At 53.4% G+C, this 18,505-nt stretch overlaps 1 protein-coding gene across 2 annotated transcripts in view; it reads right to left on the bottom strand.

The window, feature by feature from the left end:
• The window catches only part of Gsg1l (GSG1 like), a 200,552-nt gene extending 197,312 nt beyond the window's left edge, over positions 1–3,240 (bottom strand). For both annotated transcript variants that reach the window (XM_052199696.1, XM_052199699.1), the window contains exon 1: positions 2,725–3,240. In XM_052199696.1, the coding sequence (XP_052055656.1) occupies positions 2,725–3,043 (319 nt within the window). In that variant the 5' untranslated portion in view covers positions 3,044–3,240. The remainder of the gene's footprint in view (positions 1–2,724) is intronic.
• Between the last annotated feature and the right edge of the window lie 15,265 nt (positions 3,241–18,505).

Genomic DNA, 18,505 nt, shown 5'->3' with positions numbered 1-18,505 from the left:
CCAATGAGGTCCTCCCAATTCTTCTAAATAGTAAACCCAGTAAGAAGTCTAATTTGCAGGAAGGGACTGGAGACTGTTTAGGGCTGTCGTCCTCTGACTGTGCTTAAGGACGCCCGTGGCTTCTCTTAGAGAGAGGGAGAGGGCTCTTTAGGGTGGGGCTGGTTGACTATATGTCTGCTCAGGATAGGCTGGAGTGTCATCTCTGGGAAAAGGGACTTAGGCCACCCCCTCACAGGTGCCCAGAGGTAGAGAGGCAAGGACAGCCCCAGAGGAGCAGGGGGGAGGGGGGAGGTGCTGAGCGTCCAGTGAGCTGGTGGGGCTCCTCAGGCTGGAGCCCCGCCAGGGTGGACCCGGCTGGGTGGATTGTGGATCAGGGCCTAGGCCTTCCCCAGAGGTGGTGGCGGCAGCAGCAGCAGCAGCAGCAGCAGCAGCAGCAGCAGCAGCGAGGGAAGAATAGGGCCAGATTTGTTCAGGCCTTGTTGGGATGTTTTTCCCTCTTGGAGTAAAAAAAATAAAATCATCACAGAACCCAGAAGACAGGTTGCCATGGCAACGAAAGTTTGAGGCCAGGTACATCCTGACACCCTTTGGAGCTCAGTGGCGAAGGCAAGATCTAGGGGCTGTGCACGGTAGTGAGGGGAACCTAGCTGAATGGCCTTAGAGCGCCCGAATTTCTCATCAGCAACTATTTGACATGCTCAGGGGAAGACAATTGTGATTTTCTGGGAGGAACAAGCTTTAGCCAAGGAAAAAGAAGGCAGAGCAGCCCTCGGGTTTTAACCTCCCAGCAGATCGCCCATCCTGACGAATGGGGCTGGGGATGAAGGTCTCTCGTTGGCCATAAGGGGCCCTGTCTCAGGTCCCCAACTGCACGGGTCCCCTTCTCCATCAGTTCTCTGGTTGTTCTCCAGCCACCAAGAAGACAATCCAAGCTCCCTCATCAACCTCCCCTGAGCCCAATCTGAAAAATGGGTCTTCCACAAGTGGCTGCCTGGCCCAGAGGCTATGATGTAACAAGATTCCACAGGTGACAACTTTAGCAGGGCCTGGTGCTCAAAATGCACAGGAGCTAGCTAACATTGCTTTAAACATGTTTCTGTTAATAATTTTTGTTATTATTATGTTATGTTAATAATAAAACATAGCAGCAGTCAAGCTTAGACAGAAAACAGGAAACAAGGGATGAGCTTTGGGCGGCCGCCTTCAGGGAACTTTCAGAGGAGCCACCAGACTCTGACAAGAGCCCAGGCATACATACTACAAAGGCAGGGGCAGGTTGGCTCTAGCTGCCAGGGACAAGGCCCATCCAGGCACTGTAGAGTGGCATTGCCCCCCAAAGGCAGGGTCACCCAGATCTCAGGAACTGCTGCCTGCAGTTGGAGGGGCACCCAAGGCCATCCCTTCTCATTCTTCGGGCTGGTGTGTGTGTGTGTGTGTGTGTGTGTGTGTGTGTGTGTGTGTGTGAAGGTCTACGGAGACCTGAGGAGCCTGGAAGGGGGCGCATGTGCTCCATGGCTGTCCGGTAAATTTTTGTTTTTCTCTTTCTTTCTTACTTCCTTCCTTTCTTTTTTTCCTTTCCTTTTCTTTTTTATTTTAAACACATGTCACAATGAAATCTCAAGTCCTATTTAGACATCATGTGTCTTGGGCAAATAGCCAACATGTTCAGACAAAGTCATGGAAAAGTTCAATTGTCCACCCCCACCTCCCCCGAGGCCCAGCAAGCAGCACGGGATAGATACCTCCAGTCCCTTAAGCCTGAGACCCTAGCCAACATTTCTATTTTGTATGTCACACTGCAAACATTTATTAGCAATACCCAGAAATGGGGGATGGAGGGCAAAGACCTAACAAGAGTGACGTCTTAAGGGAACAGGGTGACCATGCTAGCGACTAAAGCCAGGCTATGCTGAGTGTAGGGAAGACACAGCTGGACATAAGAGGAATCCTGCCCAAGCAGTGGCTTGCTGTGGGCAAGCTGTGGGTTGAGCCCACAGCCAGTACCACCCACCATATGGCACAGTCCCCTATCACGCAGAGGTCCCTGAGTGCTCCAGCCTTGCTGTCGTGTTGGGGTATTCACTTCAGCACACACACACACACACACACACACACACACACACCCCGCAGTCTGGGTAAGGGGACAAAGATGTCGGTCTACTTTCTGAAAAGCCAGCTCCCTCCTCCCCCCCCCCCCCCCCCGTTCTGAAAGAGACTTGTACTAAGCCAAGACTTCCTGATCCCCCAGCTCCGGAGCCCAGAGTTGCCCCTGTTTTCCCGCCTGCTTCCCTTCTCTCCCTCCCACAGCATCCACTCCCCGTATCCACTCCTGGGAGGGCTCCAGGATACCCTGGCTTGTGGACAGAAATAAGGGTGCCCATCAGACTCCCCCTACTCCCTGCTCCCCCCAGCCCTGTAGTAGAGGTTCAGTAGCAGAAGAGATGACAGTAGCAGAACCCTTGGGCTCCTGGCCACATAAATCTACGGCGGGAAGGGTCGCCTACAGCAAAGGTCCCTGGCCCCCACTATCACCTCCAGAGCTGAAACGGGGCGGATGGGAGCAAAGAGGGATGGGGGGGGGGGGGGAATGACTTCAGGCAGAAGAGGGACCGCACGCCCTGGGACCCGCAGCCAGGGTGCGCGCGCGGGGGACCTGGATGCGCCACCTCCCCGGCCCAGGACCTGCGGGCGCGCATCCCCGGGGAACCCCACGCCAGCACTCACCCGGGCCACCGAGCTCTTCCTCACACGAGTACCAGATGCCAGTGTGGAACCGGCGCAGCTGGAAGCGCTCGTCGCCCGCCTCCCAGCTGTAGGGCGCGCCGGCCGGGCTCGCGGCGACGGGGGCGGCTGTGCTGTTGGCCGTGGCGTTGGCGCCCGAGTTGGGGCAGTTGGCGCCGCCGCCCTGGCCGCAGCCAGGCTTGGGCACCCGTTGCGTGCCCTGGCACCAGTACGTGGTGAGGAAGGCGGTAGTGGCGAAGAGCAGCGCCAGCAGGTTCAAGGCCACGGCCAGGAGCGCTCGGCCGCGGCGGCTCGTCTTCATGCCGCCCGCGCCGCCCGCAGCTCCGCGCGAAGTTGGCAGCGGTGCCCGCGTCAGCGCCCGCCCCGGGGCTCGGGTGCTTGCGGTCGGCGACGGCGCTCGCGGCGCGGGCCCATGGCCCCCGGCGGGGACGCGGGACGACGAGGACGCGAGGCGACTGGGGCCGCAGAGTGGAGCCGACCAGCGCGCCCGGAGCCCGGAGCGCGAGTGCGCCTCGGCGAGCAGCCGCCGGCGCCTGGCAGCGGCCACGGCGCAGGGACGCGCGCCCCTCCGTGGGGAGACACCTGCAGGCGGCCGGCGACACTGTTCAGCGCCCGCCCGCGCGCGGAGAGGGGACGCGCCACGCTGGGCGAGGGCGGGGGACAGAGCCGCGCGGGAGTGGAGAGGGACAAGTGAGAGATCCCAGGCAAGGCGCTCCCAAAGGAGCTTCACTCCCAGCGAGAGAAGACCTCTCACCCAGACCCAAAGCCCTGCCACCTAAGCGACAAGGCAGCTTCTGTGGGTCTTTAGGCTGCCAGGGGCCTCTGCAAAGACTGCAGGACCCATCTGGAACTCAGGAAGGGATGGGGATGCAAGGTCTCCGCGTTTGAAAGCCTTGTCCCTGGTCACCTTTGGTATCTGAGAACAGACTTTCTGTCACCACACAGGAGGGCAGAGAGCTTGCAAAGAAGCAGCCTGCACAAGGGGCTGAACATAGGATGTGACAAACAGGGCTTCTCCACCCAGGCTAACCACACCAGAGATCCAGAACGTGACCTAAGAGGCCACAAAAAAGGACAGCAAGTTGTGGTCACCAAAGGGGGTGTGTGTGTCCTGCAGGTCTGCGAATGCAGAATGCTTAAGGCTGGCTGGGCAGGGTTGGTTAACCATCCTGACTTAGCAGTCTGTTAAATCCAGGACTCGACCAGCTGTGTGACTTTGAACAGGACACTTGCTCTCTCTGACCCTCCTCAATTTCTGTATCTATGAAAAGGGAAGAATGTGCCCCAGAGCCAGGGGTGGGGAAGGCATCTGGCACACAGTAGGCACTCAGTAAATGCTGACACTATTAGGAATATCTGGGCCAAGGAGTTGACGAAACTCAGACCTTTTTAGCATCTCTTTCTCAAACTAGGATTGCTCATCTATGAGCACCCCCATCCCCACCTCTGCTCCAGGATGAAGCTACACCCCTCACTCTTCCCACTGCATGGGGCACAGTGCCTGGATGCCCAGGGTGTGCAACCATTAATTGCACATTGATTGCAGGAGCTAATTTGAATTCTGCCCAAGCCAAGAATGACTCCAGCCACCCCCAGCTTGCCGAGTGGCAGGCTTTGCAGAATTCAAGGTTAACGGATTACGAATTGCCTGACTCCTGTGGGTGAGCCCCACTCACTGCCAGCTGCTGCCGCTCTCTGCCTGGGGGCAGGAGAGACTAAAGCATTGTGGGCAAGCTCTCTGCCCACCTGGTGTGAGGATGGCCAGGGGAGCACTGCACTTGCTTATCAGAGCTCCTTCCTGGCCCTGAGCAAGGAGTTCCTAACTATTTTCAGAAGGAGAACTTCTGGATTGCAGTGGTGCATTCCAGTATTGGTTAATGTGAACGAAAGGCCACAAGGAATCTGCTGCCCTCAACAGGCATGCAGTGTGCATCCTCTGAGCCTGTTCACATTTAAATGCAGCCCCGGGGTGTGCACTGACGTGACACTTCCTTGGCCTTGAGACTCAGTTAGTATTCATGTGGCAGGACATGTTCCTTTCAAGCTGGGAACCACGTTCTGGGGCGAGGGGAGGGTTTCAGAGCAAGGGGGGCCCAGAGGAAAAAGTCTCAGGGACTACTCTTAAGTAACTCTCAGAGGAAGCACAGAGCCCTGTGATATCCTGTCAGAGGCACCCAACCTCTTGCTCACTGAGCAGCCACTACCTTATGCTCAGCTCAGGAATGAAGAGAGAACATGAGTGACATTAATAAGACCAGCGCAGAGTGCGCAGGGGTGAAGGGCAGGGAGGGGAAGATGTGGGTGGAGCTTGGAGGAAGGTCTCATAAGAAGGTGCATTGGAGCAAAGCCCTGGAAGGAGGTGAAGGAGAGACACCAGGAGGCTCTCTGCCAGGGAAAGGAAGTTTCTAGCAGGGGAACCAATGACCAGTGCAAAAAGCTGAGACCCTGGGGTGTTGGGGTTGGGGGAGGAGCACAGCCTGAACAAGGGACAGCAAGGGAACAGCAGAGAAGTACAGATCACAGAGGTCTGAGTCATGTGGGGCCTGCAGAGGGTCTGGGCAGAGTCTAAGGATCAGGAGAGGACCACGCCAGCTGTGGAGTGAATAAAGATGGCTGCTGATCAAATGGGGGTAGGTAAGTGACCCCAGGGGCTCAAGTAGATGATGCACAGGTCAAGGAAGCTCTGGGTTGTCTCTGCTTGCTTGCTCTAGGCAATGCAACCCAGGGTCATGTCTGCTAGGCAAGTGCTGTACCACAGAGCCGCAACCAGTCCCTTCGTGGGTGGTCTGAAAGGCAGACCCAGCATGATTTGTTCAAGGCAAAATGGAACATGGGCTGTAAGGAGGTTTTCAGGGGCATATGCAAGGTCAGGGGCTCATAGAGAAAAATTCAAATTGGTATTGATTTTGTGCTTGGAGTCTTCCACCAGAGCTGATGGTAGAGACCAGTAGGAGGAGCTACCTTTCGGGGCTGCCTTCCCAAAAACACTCTCAATGCATCAGAAAGCTCCTTGGATACCATGGATATTTTCATACCAAATAATGGCTGAGCTGCAGCCAGGCAGGGTGGCACACCCTGTAACCCCAGAAGTTGAGGCAGGAGGAAAGCCTGGGCTACATAATGAAATAACAGTCATAGCTGCATTGACCTTGGCAACAGACAGGAGTTGGGTGTGGTTTAAGGAACTAGAACTTTGCACCTGGGGCCTCAGTACTTCATCCCATGATGTGGCCAAGGCCTGCCAATAGGCTCCCACCCCCAGCCCTCACCTGAGCTGCCCACCTATGCACCTGCTGCCAGAAGGCCCAGCCCCATCTCACCCCAGCTTGCCCTGTAAACACCACTGGCTTCTGCTCATGTCCCCACTGCCATGACAACACCAAACTCTGCTGTGGTCCCTGACTCTGCTCATCCACCAAGCTGTCCCCACTCCCTGGAATGTCCTTGCCACCTCATCCCGCGTGTCCGTCGTGCTGCCGTCGGCCTCCACCCCTGCTGCCCTGGCAACTGCTGCCTATCCCTCTCTGATCCCCAGTGTTAGTGAATTAATCTAAACAGTGAGGTTTATCTTCAGACCTGTTTCTCCGATAGGCCTGGGGCCCTCCAGATCCCCTGTGTTGGCAGCTAATGGTTCAAATCCGGCCAGAAGCATGTTTGGTTTGGCTTGGATGAAGTTGGCACCATATGTGCCAACATTTCCTCATTTGCCACATTCAAGAATCTAAGATTTGCCATAAAAATGCAGGCTTGTGCCTTCTCTTACAAGATCAGTTTACCTTCCAGCACTAGGCCTGCAACTGTGTCTGGCACACATTGGTCGACACCTCTGGAGAAAAGCCAAAGCAACCACAGGCCTCTACCTTCCCGCACCTAGGGAACCTGGCAGGCTACAGGTGCCTTTGAGCATGAGAATCAGAGCAAAGTTCTCTCTCTCTCTCTCTCTCTCTCTCTCTCTCTCTCTCTCTCTCTCTCTCTCTCTCTCGTGTGTGTGTGTGTGTGTGTGTGTGTGTGTGTGTGTGTGTGTACACATCAAGGTCTAAAGGTCAACCTCCAGTTTTACTCCTTAGCAGAGTCCATCTTGGTTTTTGAAACAGGGTTTCTCACTAGGACCTTTTGGATTAGGCTAGGTTGACCGAGCATCCCTGCCTCCCAAGCCCAGGGATTATAAGCATGCCCCACCACAGCTGGGTTTTTAAGTGGGTGCTGATGTGAGGTCCTCCTGCTTGTGTGGCAGACACGTTACCGTCTGAGCTATCATCCCAGCCCTGTCTCCCATGTTCAGACGCAGGACAATGACTGCCCTTGGCAAGGGTACAGTGACTGGGACAGTCTGCAAGGGAAGCTTTGGGACTGTGCCCTACGTATGTTTAGCTCACGGAAACTCGCTGACTGTACAGTGGGGAATTGTACATTTGTCTTACATTAAAAAAAACTTACCAGAAAAAAAAATAGTTGCTATTAAAAATAAAAGTGGTACTTTTCAGGAAATACAAACATGCTTTGAAGGGACACGGTCCCGGGGGACTTGGATCGCCACACTTCCTTGGATCAGCTGCTGCGGGCCGGCTCCTTCTGAGAGCTCCTAAACCTTCAGAGCAGAGCCCAAGCCTCCAGGCTCTCCTAATTATAGCAAGTGATTAGGCAGTTGCCAATTACTGGGGAGGTTTTTAAACAATCTCATAGTGTTGAAGCCAAAAGTCCACTCCATTCCCTGGCTCAAAACGCCAGTATAGCTGTAGTACCTGGGCAGGGCTTTTAGATGAGGGAGGGGCCCAGAGCTCTGTACAATTAAAGCCTTCCCTCCCAGAGGGCAGAGTCTCCCAGGAAAAAAGAGCAGGCCTCATTAGACAGTGATGGGCTGGAACTTTTCCTTTGCCGTGTTGCTTGTGCTGCCCGATATAAAATCCAGGCCCACAGACGCAAGGCAACAGTCTCTCAGCTTATTGCTCAGTGCTGCACAGCCAGCCCTTTGAGCTCTCCAGTCCTTGCACTATACTAGGGTATCCATGGACAAGACAAGATGTGAAGCCAGGCTAAGTGGCATATACCTGTCATCCTGGTTCTTGGGAGGCAGGCTAGTTAGTCATTAGTTCAAGATCGCTCTGTGCTACGTCATGAGGCGTCTTAAGATGCAAGACACAGTGGCAAAGACAATATAAAAAGCCATAGGAGGGCCGCCCCTTGATGGAGCTTCAGTTCCAAGGGAAGACATTAATAAGGTGATGGCTGAGAATCCCGTAGCTACCGGAGTGACAGTGATAGGGCAGGAGAGGAGACAACAGGGGGTGTGGGGCCTCCTGACGCAGGACAGTAAACCTGGGACAAGGTGGCCCAGGGTCCCATTGCAGGCAAACAGCTCTGGATGACAATCCTGCCTCCAGCACATCTGGCCTGTGCATCTGGGCCATTTCTTGAACCCCCCTCCCTCCCTGTCTGCCTCAGTTTCTCATCTGCAGTAGGCACGGGGAAGATGGCAGCAGTGTGTGCTATTTGTCACAGTGTCCCCCATCCTGTGAGTCTCAACTCTCAATGGGTCCATTTTGTCTAGGTTACAAACAAGGAGACTGAGGCTGCTCAGTGGCTGGCTTCATCCACCGTCTGCACAAGCCTTCGGCAGAAGGAAGCACACACAGCACGCGTTCGAAGATGTGGCTGGAGGTGGGAGAGTAGCTATCTCAGGGCCCGCCCAGGTGGAGCCTGGATCCAGCGACGACGGCTCTGGGGCAGAAGAAGAATGACATCATGCCCGCGGCTGTTTCCTGCTCTGAGAGCAGGCAGGGTGGCAGCATGTAGGTGGCATGTCTGGGAGATGTGGTAGGAGGTTCGCATCCTGCTCATGCCAAGTACTGAAGCCTGCTCTGTGACGAGAGGGAGCCTCCGACTCAGAACTCAGCCATGCTCAGAGAAGAGTCTGGGGCTCAGCAATCGCAAGGGTTCTCAGGAAGTCCAGCGCCCAGCAAGCTGGCCTCAGCTCAGGAGTCAGGGAGGAGAAGGGCCGGGTCTGTAACAAACACTGACTGGCACCAACTCTATATCGCAGGCACATCATCCAAAGGATTACAACCGAAGCTTGATGGAGTTCTCCTCAAGTTCCTCCCACACTCAAATTTCAACTGGGAGAAGAGGCTCGGGGAGGAGTAGAGTAAGGGTCAGAGTCTAGGGCCACTCCGGGTTCCTCTGACCTTCCACAGCTGACATCTGTGATGCCTTCAGATGAGGTAAGCATTCAGGTTAAAACATATCCCCAATTAAACTAAGCCTTGGGGTGGCCGGCTTGGCTCCGCATTTCCTCAGTGCTCATAGCTGGTTTGTTTTACCCTAGTCGTTAGGAGGGAAACTCGGGATCACTGGGGAGAAAGGCAGTTTGCAGTGCCTCTGGGACAGCCCTTTCTTCCTGGACTGGTTTCCACTCATCCCCCCCGCCCCCCCCCCCGCACTCCTCCCCCCTCCCTTCCCCCCCCAACAGGTCCCCCACCCCCAGCGCAGGTTCCCATTTGCTTCCCTCTGCTGCCTCCTAGAGGTCAAGAGCAAAACTTCCAGCCTTGCTCACCTAAACTGAGTCAAGTCCCCATCTGCTCCCAAACAACTAAAATTTGCCAGGGATTGGGATCTGGAGTCGATCAAGTGGGGAGGACCAGAGACCTCCTACATTGCGGCAGCATCTCCGTGTTACAGGCCATGAACACTATAGAGAGCAAATGTAAAAGCCCAAACTGTGCAAAGAAGAGACTATGTATCCACTCATTTAAAATGTTCATTTTCGCCCAGTGACCCTTTTTGGTTTTTAAGTAATCATTCTGAACGTTGTACTAACAGCACTTCAATTGCACATGCCCTGTTAATATTACACCTGCTCTCATATGTGTGTAGGTGATTCACACACATGCATGAGACATGCATGTGCCACAGTGGGCCTACAAAGTTCTGACAGCAAGCAGCTTTCATCATTTTTTAAGAATTGTTTATTTATTTTATATGATGAGTACACTGTCACTGTCATCAGACACCCCAGAAGAGGGCATCAGATCCCATTACAGATGGTTGTGAGCCACCATGTGGTTGCTGGGAATTGAACTCAGGACCTCTGGAAGAGCAGCCAGTGCTCGTAACCACTGAGCCCTCTCTCCAGCCCCTAGAGGACAGCTTTTGTGTGTCGGTTCTCTTCATCTGTGTGAGTCCCAGCAGCTCTGGAGGACAGTGGCTTCTGTATTTCCCTATCATAGGGGAAACTGAGGCTGAGAATCAAGCTCAAGGGCAAAAGCAGAACCTGGCTTCAGTTCTGGGTGTGCCACTCTTATCTCAGTGGCCTAACAAGCCTTGACCGGGGTGGCCTTGACAAGGTGGCCGTCTGCGTTGGCATGGTGGCCATTTGTATTAACTACTTTTCCTGTTGCTGTGACAAAAGCGACTAAGGATTTTGCACTCATCCCTGAAGTTGTGGTGGCAGGAAGGTAGCAGATGGGCACATCGCACCCACTGTGCTGATGGGTGGGGACACAGCCAGCTTCTTCTGCTAGCTTGATCCTTCTCATTCAGTCTGGGATCCCAGCCCACAGAACAGGTCTTCTACCTCAGTGAACCCATCTCTAGAAACTCCCTCACAGGCCTGCTCCCAGGTGATCCTAGATCTGTCAGGCTGACAAACAATAAGAACCAGCACATATCCTTCTGGAACGTCGGGAGCCAGCCTCGTCCTGTGTTGGGATTTTTTGATCAGAAAAGGGAAAAACTTCATTCGAGGGAGGGTTTCATTAAACTAAGAGAAGTCCAGTAACACGGGACAGTGTTAGGGGACACATCAGCTGCTTAGTGCACCACAGGACAATCACATCAAGGAACAGGCTGAGGCAAGGGAGAGGACTTTATTTGAAAAGCTGGCTTGACAGAAAAATGGAAAACTCACGGGATCCAGCTTATCCAAGGTAAGAGTGGGTGACCCCTAGAGGACGGATGAAGCATTGTGGACCCTCACTGTTAGCTGTGCCAGCTCTGCAGGTCTCCAGAACAAACAGTATCATTTCCTTACTGATCTGTTGCACCCTCCTGCTCTTACGTGTTGAACAGGGAAAAGCCTGACCCAGGCAGCTGCTCCAAGGTCCTCATGGTGATGGCCGCACTTGTAATAAGAAAGCAGTCTTCAGATTCAACTTTGATGGGAGGAGCCAGATACCACAGGGAAGGGACCACACCTCCTCCTGGGTTAAGGACATTATCAAGAAAAGGCAAACAAACAAAATGGGGTAAAAACAGGGCTGGGGATGTGTCTGTATGGAGAACAGTTTCCGGGCATGTGTGGGACACCAGGTTTGATTCCGGTTACTATAAAATCAGTAAAGGAAAATAATTCAACCTCCTGACCAGCTGACTCAGGTAGGGTCTGGGCTGCGTCTGCACAGGAGGACGTGGGCCTGGCTGCCAATCAAAACGGTTGTACTAAGACTGAGTGTTCAGAGTCAACAAGTGAAGACATCTGGGTGTGGTGTCTCTGAGAGAGGCCTCTCCTACCTGGCACTGTGGCTGGGGACATGTGGTGAGAGAGAAGAGCCTTTTGTGGTGGTTTGGGAGAATCACAGTGGCTATTTTATGGCTTTTGTGGCCCTCCCAGGTTGGCGAGGATGCTATGAAAGGAGGCAAGGCCGACGCCCCAGTCTGTTTGCTGCCGCTGTATGGAAGCCCAAGGCTGCATGACTTAAGCAGAAAAGAGCTCAGAGGGAGGCCGTGGAATGCCGGGGATGCAGCCCCATGCCACTGGCCTTGTCTGTGAAGACAGCATCACATAGCAGGTGTGCTTGCAAAACTAGAGTGAGAGCATGCAGGAACTGCCTGGAGTTGAGGCGCAGTCAGTAGTCTGCTCGCCTAGCGTGCATGAAGCCCTGGGTTCAACTCTCAGCGCTGCATGAAACTGGGAGTTGTGGTACACGCCGGCAACCCGAGCACTAAGAAGACAGAGGCGAGAGGAGGTTCTGACGGGTGTGGAAGCCTCAGTGACAGAGCAAGTTCGAGCTAGCCTGAGCTGTAGGAAAAAAAAAGAGAGGGAGAGAGAGAGAGAGGGACGGAGGGACAGATGGAGGGAGGAAGGGAGGGAGGGAAGAGAAGAAAGGAAAGAAAGGAAAGAAAGGAAAGAAAGGAAAGAAAGAAAGAAAGAAAGAAAGAAAGAAAGAAAGAAAGAAAGAAAGAAAGAAAGGGAAAGGAAGGAAGGAAAGAAAGAAAGAAAGAAAGAAAGAAAGAAAGAAAGAAAGAAAGAAAGAAAGGGAAAGGAAGGAAGGAAAGAAAGAAAGAAAGAAAGAAAGAAAGAAAGAAAGAAAGAAAGAAAGAAAGAAAGAAAGAAAGAAAGAAAGAAAGAAAGAAAGAAAGAGAGAAAAGAAAAAGGAAAGGAAAAGAAAAGAAAAGAAAAGTGAACAAAAGAAAGAAAAGTGACCCAGCTCCATTCCCATGAGAAAAGCACTCTTCCATTCCTGAGCAATTTCTACATGACCCCACAGTGGGCGACCAAGCGTCAGCGTGAGTTTTATACCACGTCAGATAACATCACTGCCTCAGCTCTTAGCCAATACGGCACTGTCCTCTTTGCTGTGGAACTTTCTCTCTGCTTCTATCGTGAGCAGGTCCATTCTCCTGACTGAAGGCCGTGCTTACACAGTCAGATGAGGCAGCAGTCTCACCTGGGGCATGAGGCTATCTGACTTGACTCGAGGAAGACCTGATCCACTGTGAGGTTTCACCCAGTCAGCCAGGGAGAACTGGCCAATAAACCCCAGGTGTTGGCAGAACAAACTAGTGTGGCACTGGGGGTGGTGGGGGCCTGGAGGCCACTTCTCAAGCAGTGTTTGAGAGCAAAGGCTGGTGGGAGACCTGTGTCCTGGTTATTTCCCTCAGTGTCCGACCCGGAGCCACCTCACCACCCCCTGCTTGGCATGTCCCACGGTGGCTGCAGAGGCATTAGCTCAGCAAGGAAAGGTGAGCAGAAGGCCTCTCCCCAGAAGAGCCCCAACATGTCTATATGTGTCTGTGTTCTTTTGCTACAACAAACACCACATATTTTGGCCAGGCAGTGGTGGCTCACACCTTTATTCCCAGCACTGAGGAGGCAGAGGCATGTGGATCTCTTGAGTTCAAGGCCAGCCTGGCCTACAGAGTGAGTTCCAGGACAGCCAGGGCTACACAAACAAACAAAGGTTTATTTTGGTTTAGACTCTGGAGAGGTCGGGCATCTGCTCGGCTTCTGGTGAGGGTCATGTGGTGAGGAAGGGCATGCAGGTGGGGTATAGGAGACCTAGAGGGGGCAGCAGCTGGATTTATACTCACTGGCTTTCTGCTCCACTCTGAGGAATCAGTCTGGTGGTGGAGACATGGCTCAGTTGTTGAGAACTCTGCTCCTGCAGAGGGCCTGCGTTCCAGTTTCCAGCACCCACATGAGTCAGCTCGCAGGACTGTCTCCCGGTTGTCTTAGAAGCCAGGTGAAGGGTCTGCCTAACCTCAGATGTCACACATTCATTTCTAAAGGAACCCACCACCCTAAAACCAGGGCCATAAAACACACCCAAGCCTTTAAGAAAACTGTGCCACCCATGAAATTCCAGAAAACAGCCTACCTCCATAAGACCCCGGGGGCGGGGGGCTGGAAATCAGGTAGTCTCACCTCCCACCCTGCAGTTTCTGGACCTGGTAAAACCAGGCCTTTCCCCCTCCCTACCTTGACTACAAATAAAAAAAAGTGACCCTGAGACTGTTTGGTGTGTCCTCCTCTCCCCCGGAAACCAAGCCACAGGGTCTGAGAACCCCAACCTCGCAGGCCAATCAGAGTCTGATCTCACCATTCAAGGCTGAACTGAGTCTGTTCTTCCATTTTCCTTCACTGACTTGTTTCCTACAATCCCTGGCAGCCCTGCACATGGGCACACATGCACACAGGCTGGCCAGGCATGTCTCTGCCCTGTATGGGAGAAAAGGGTTCTGGGCAATGGCCATAGGAGACAGGAAGCATGGGTGTCTTTGAACTGAGGCCACCCCAGTCAGCGGAAATAAGTGACACATGGCAGACCTGTCACAACTAAGTGATATGCCCCAATTGATGTATGGAATCTTCAGCTGCTGGCTAACGAATTTACTTGTTTTTTTCACAGAAGTGATGCTCTCATGAACTCTGACTTGGAGGGTGGAGCACTGCTGAGTGCTAGTTAAGCCAGCTCAGCGGCGGTCTCCAGACACACCTGGCCCATACATGTGTATCAAGGTCTGGGATGCTCCCCGGCTCAGCTCTCTGGCTCTTTCTTCAGTGCTGTTCCTATCCTTTCATCCTCTGGCTGTGATAAGACAGCTGCTTTCACTACTGACATCATGTCCCCTCCCACACCTTCTCCCAGACGGTGGGAATTTCTCTTTCTCACATATCCCAGCAAATGAGATATTCTGACTGCCCCAAGCCCACTGGTCAAAATCTTCTTGTGGTGGATTAAACGAGAATGGCCCCTCTAGGCCCATGTATTTGAATATTGGGTTCCCGACCCTTTAGGATTAGGAGGTGTGGCCTTATTGGAGTAATTATGGCCTTGTTGGAAGAGGTGTGTCATTGGGGGGTGGGCTTGTAACTCTCGCCAGGCTCAGTTTCACTCTCTGGGCCTGAGGATCAGAACGTAAGTTCTCACCTACCGCTTCAGCACCATGGCTGCCTGCCTGCTGCCAAGCTCCCCACCATGATAGTCCTAGACCCCTTGAAAGTGTAATCAAACCCCCAATTAAATGTTTTCTAAGTTATCTGGTACTGGTGTCTTCTAACATCGGTATAACAGTGAGGAGGAGATCACCCCTGAACTATGTATGGAACCAGTTGCCCCTAAATGTCGTGGCCAAGACCGAAGGAGGGAGGGCTATGATGGGAGCTGCGTGACAACTTCGCAAAAAGAATTTCCCATGAGTCCACAGGAGAGCTGGGTACCCCTCCTTTTCTCACATGGTTCAGTTATGGGCTGCAGCCTTCTCGTGGCTTAGTAGGTCTACAGGGCCAGTGGGAGGGACTTGGACAGGTGCTTCCATGCTCCAGGTGAGCCCCCACTCACCTTTCCTTAGGCAGAACCCTGCCAGTTCCCTACAGGCCACTAGGGGAGTCACTGTGCTGGGGATTACTGCCAGAGCCAGAGTGAGCTAGACCATGCCCGGCATGGAGCAGGGAGTGGGAGTTCATTCCCCAGTGCTAAGTTGAGCCATGAAACGTTTATGAAGGGCAAGAGTTTGTCAGCACCAGAAAAGCACGGCAGATTCATTAAGAGCAAATCCCTCAGCACAGGCTGGCTAAATGGTGACAGGAGAGGTGGCAGGACTTGCCAGGCTGTTGGGCCTTCCCAGCGCTGAGGATGCAGGCAGGTGGCAGCCACCCCTTCTTATATAAGGCCTCTCCACAAGATGTCCCCAAGGTGAGCATGGGTGACAATGCTTGCAACAGATACGGGAGTGTCCCCAGCCAGGTCCCCACATAGCTGTGTGTCTCTTTGGGAATGCCACCTTCCTGTCCCTGTGACTCGAGACCGCCAGAGCCAGTCCTTCTTGTTGACAGTCCAGTCATGTCTAACACACTGGCTGGTGGGGCCACGTGTGACAGCTGGTGAAGGAATGCTGTAGATTTGTGTCAGTGCCACAGGCCCCACCACATCCTACTGTCTTACCCCAGATATGTATGTATGTATGTATGTATATATATATATATATATATATATATATATATATATACTCTGCTCATTTCTTTTCCTGGCTATATCCCATGTCCTTGGGCCTTACCACCACTACCAGCCCCACTCCTGTGTAAAGTCATCCCAGGGTGCTCCAGAGTTCCCTCACACCACAGCTCCTCACCCCAGGATGTACCCTCAGGCCTATGACTTCACACGCTGCTGGAAGTGACAGCCACTATTACCCCTTGTACTAACACCTTCTCTATTGCTCTGACACACACACACTCACCAGCACTGGAGACCTACAATTGGCCTCTCTAGTGACCCCTCAGCCTAAAACCTGGGCCCTGACCGCAGGCGAAGCATCAGTCCCATCAGGCCTCAGCCGGGGAGTCTGTTTTAACTCATTCTAAGTCTTGGTGATTCCAGAGGCTTTAAGAGCCGGTACCTAGCCTGTGGTACCACCAGAGAGTGATACCTAGCAGAGGAAATCACGTCAGGACATGCATGCCCTGGAGGGGACGTTGGGATGGGACCTCAGTCTCTTCCTGTGTGGTTTTGCACTTCCCAGCCAACAAGAGGTAAACCAGCCACCACTGCCGCATGCTTCTGCCAAAAGGGTCTGTGCTGCCACAGACCAAGGCAAGTGACCAGGGATTGAGACTGAACCATGAGCCAAAGTGAAGCTCTCCCCTTTTTTTTGGTTTGGTTTTTTCGAGACAGGGTTTCTCTGTATAGCCCTGGCTATCCTGGAACTCACTCTGTAGACCAGGCTGGCCTCGAACTCAGAAATCCACCTGCCTCTGCCTCCCAAGTGCTGGGATTAAAGGCAGCCGCCACCACTGCCCGGTTAACCTCTCCTTCTAAGATGACTGCCTCCAGTCTCACTTCAACAAGAACTGGCAGAGACACTCCCCAAAAATAACAGCAGGTGAGGAGCTGGCAGGAGCCGGAAGCAGGAAGGCAGGCAGAGGAAGATGGAGGTTGCAGGCAGCGGAGTGTGGAGCACTCCTTCTCTTGATCTAAGAATGGGATGCTGGCGGTGTGCAGAAGGTACCCACCGCAGCTTCTTCGAAGGCAGTTTCCGCCTTCGAAGGCTGTCCCACTATGGAGACTCCCAACCAAGAGTAGTTAACCCCACTGAGTTTCCAGACAGCGGCTAGAGCGGCTCCATCTGGCCTGCCAGATCCCAGCTTTTCTGTACCTGTGTCACCTGTCATCTCTTTATTCTCCATTGCCCTGGTCAGATTAAGCCCAAAGCTGTGCAGGTTGAGGCACAGGGGCTGTCTATGTGGTCCTGAACTCAGACCTTGAAGAAGAGGGAGAGCATGGAGGTGAGCTCCCAGCAGCCTGCAAAGGAAGGAGGGGAGGGGAGGATTGGAGCAGCTGCAGTCTAGCTCTGACTAGGGAGCTGCTGCATTGTAGTACTCGAGGAGGCCACAAGAGGGCAACAAATCCCCTAAACTGGAGTTGTGAGCCACCCTATGCATGCTGGAAATCAAACCTGAGTCCTCTGAAAGAGCAGTTAGTGCTTTCAATGGTTAAACCAATCTCTCCAGCCCCTTTTCTGGAGTATTATAGAACAAATACCTTCTGAAGTATGTTGCGCAACAAGGCCCAATTCACGGGGACCTGTTACATATGTGCTTGGTTCTCACACAGGATCAGGCACAATCATGGATATTTCTGAAAATGGAGACAGGGCAGCAGAGCCAGAGGAAGCAGATCACCAGGGGAGGTCTGGAGAGACCGCTGTCCCTGGCCACTTCCCATCCTGTGCTCTGTTTCCTGCTGGTAATGAGTGACTACTGTGATCCTATTGTCATTACATCCTCAAGTCTCATGGAGCCAAGTGACAAGGGACTGGCCCTCTGAAACGGCCTTGAGTCATTCACCTCAGAGACGAGGGTAATGCAGCTGCCACGGTCAGGAAACCCAACATCTTGTGCACAAGGGTGGACGACCTCCTGAGGTCTCATCCTGAGAGAAGTCCAGGCAGTGTCCTCAGAGGCTGGTGACATGCACACTGCATTTCCACTTCAAGCCCTCTCTCATGGCACGGAGGAGAAAGGGGTACACCGGGCAGTTGTGGGCACCAGCACGCAGCACTGGCAGCAGCCACATGCTCTGGTCCAGCTTCCCACAGAGAAAGGCATGATGGGAGGATGAGCAGCAGTGAGCAGGGGGAATTGCAAGTCTACGGCTGGACCTTTTCTTGTCTCTGTGATGCTGGTGTGATGCTGAAGCACAGGTGGTGAAGCACAGACTCCCCCATCAGTCATGTACACTCTCAACCCCACGCCTCTGAATGTTTAAGAAGCAGGGTGACTCCTGTTCACACCTTGGTGCAGTCACTCCCCTTGCCACTCCTCCCAGACCTGGGCCACTAAGGCCATCCAGTTCCCATATGCGCTCACCCCACAGCCACGTGACCAGCCCTAGCTGTCAGGTCAGCTGCACTCAGCTGTGGGGCTGTGTATACCTCTGGCCAGTGGTCTCTGAGCCACTTCCTAGCTTCCCCCAAGTGCCAGTCTAGTGGATATGTGAGGGACTTAAGGAGAGGCAAGAGAAGTCCTGGGGTCCAGCCTGGGGCAGGCTTCTCTCCTGACACCTGTCTCAGGGTCAGACATCTCACTCAAGCCAACCCCAGCCTTTTCCAGGCCAAGCATCTGATGAGAAGATGGCCCAGTGGGTAAAGTGCTTGCCTCGCATGCATGAAGCCCTGGGTTTAAAACCTAGCAGTGAATAAACCAACACGCACAATGCCAGCACTCGGGAGGTACAGGCTACAGGATCACAAGTTCAACGTCATCCTTGACTACACAGTTTGAAGACCGTTGAGATCTCAAAGCCCAACTCAAAAAAAGCAAAACACCACATTAAGTCAACAACAAAAAGATCAAACGTCTCCTGAATCTTGCGGTCACCTTGACTGATGCAGGGCCACTGGCTGTGGGTTTTACACCCCCGAGCCTGCAGCAAAGCCAGTCACAGCTTACAGGAATCGTGTACTGAGCAATCGTGCATGACGCCTCATTCAGAGGCGCTGCCCTCATCCCACTGTACTGTGAACTGGGCCTATGTGGCTCGCCTGAAGG

The sequence above is a fragment of the Apodemus sylvaticus genome, chromosome 1, assembly GCF_947179515.1.
Source record: "Apodemus sylvaticus chromosome 1, mApoSyl1.1, whole genome shotgun sequence".
Taxonomy (NCBI): domain Eukaryota; kingdom Metazoa; phylum Chordata; class Mammalia; order Rodentia; family Muridae; genus Apodemus; species Apodemus sylvaticus.
This window is presented reverse-complemented; position numbering and strand designations above follow the sequence as displayed.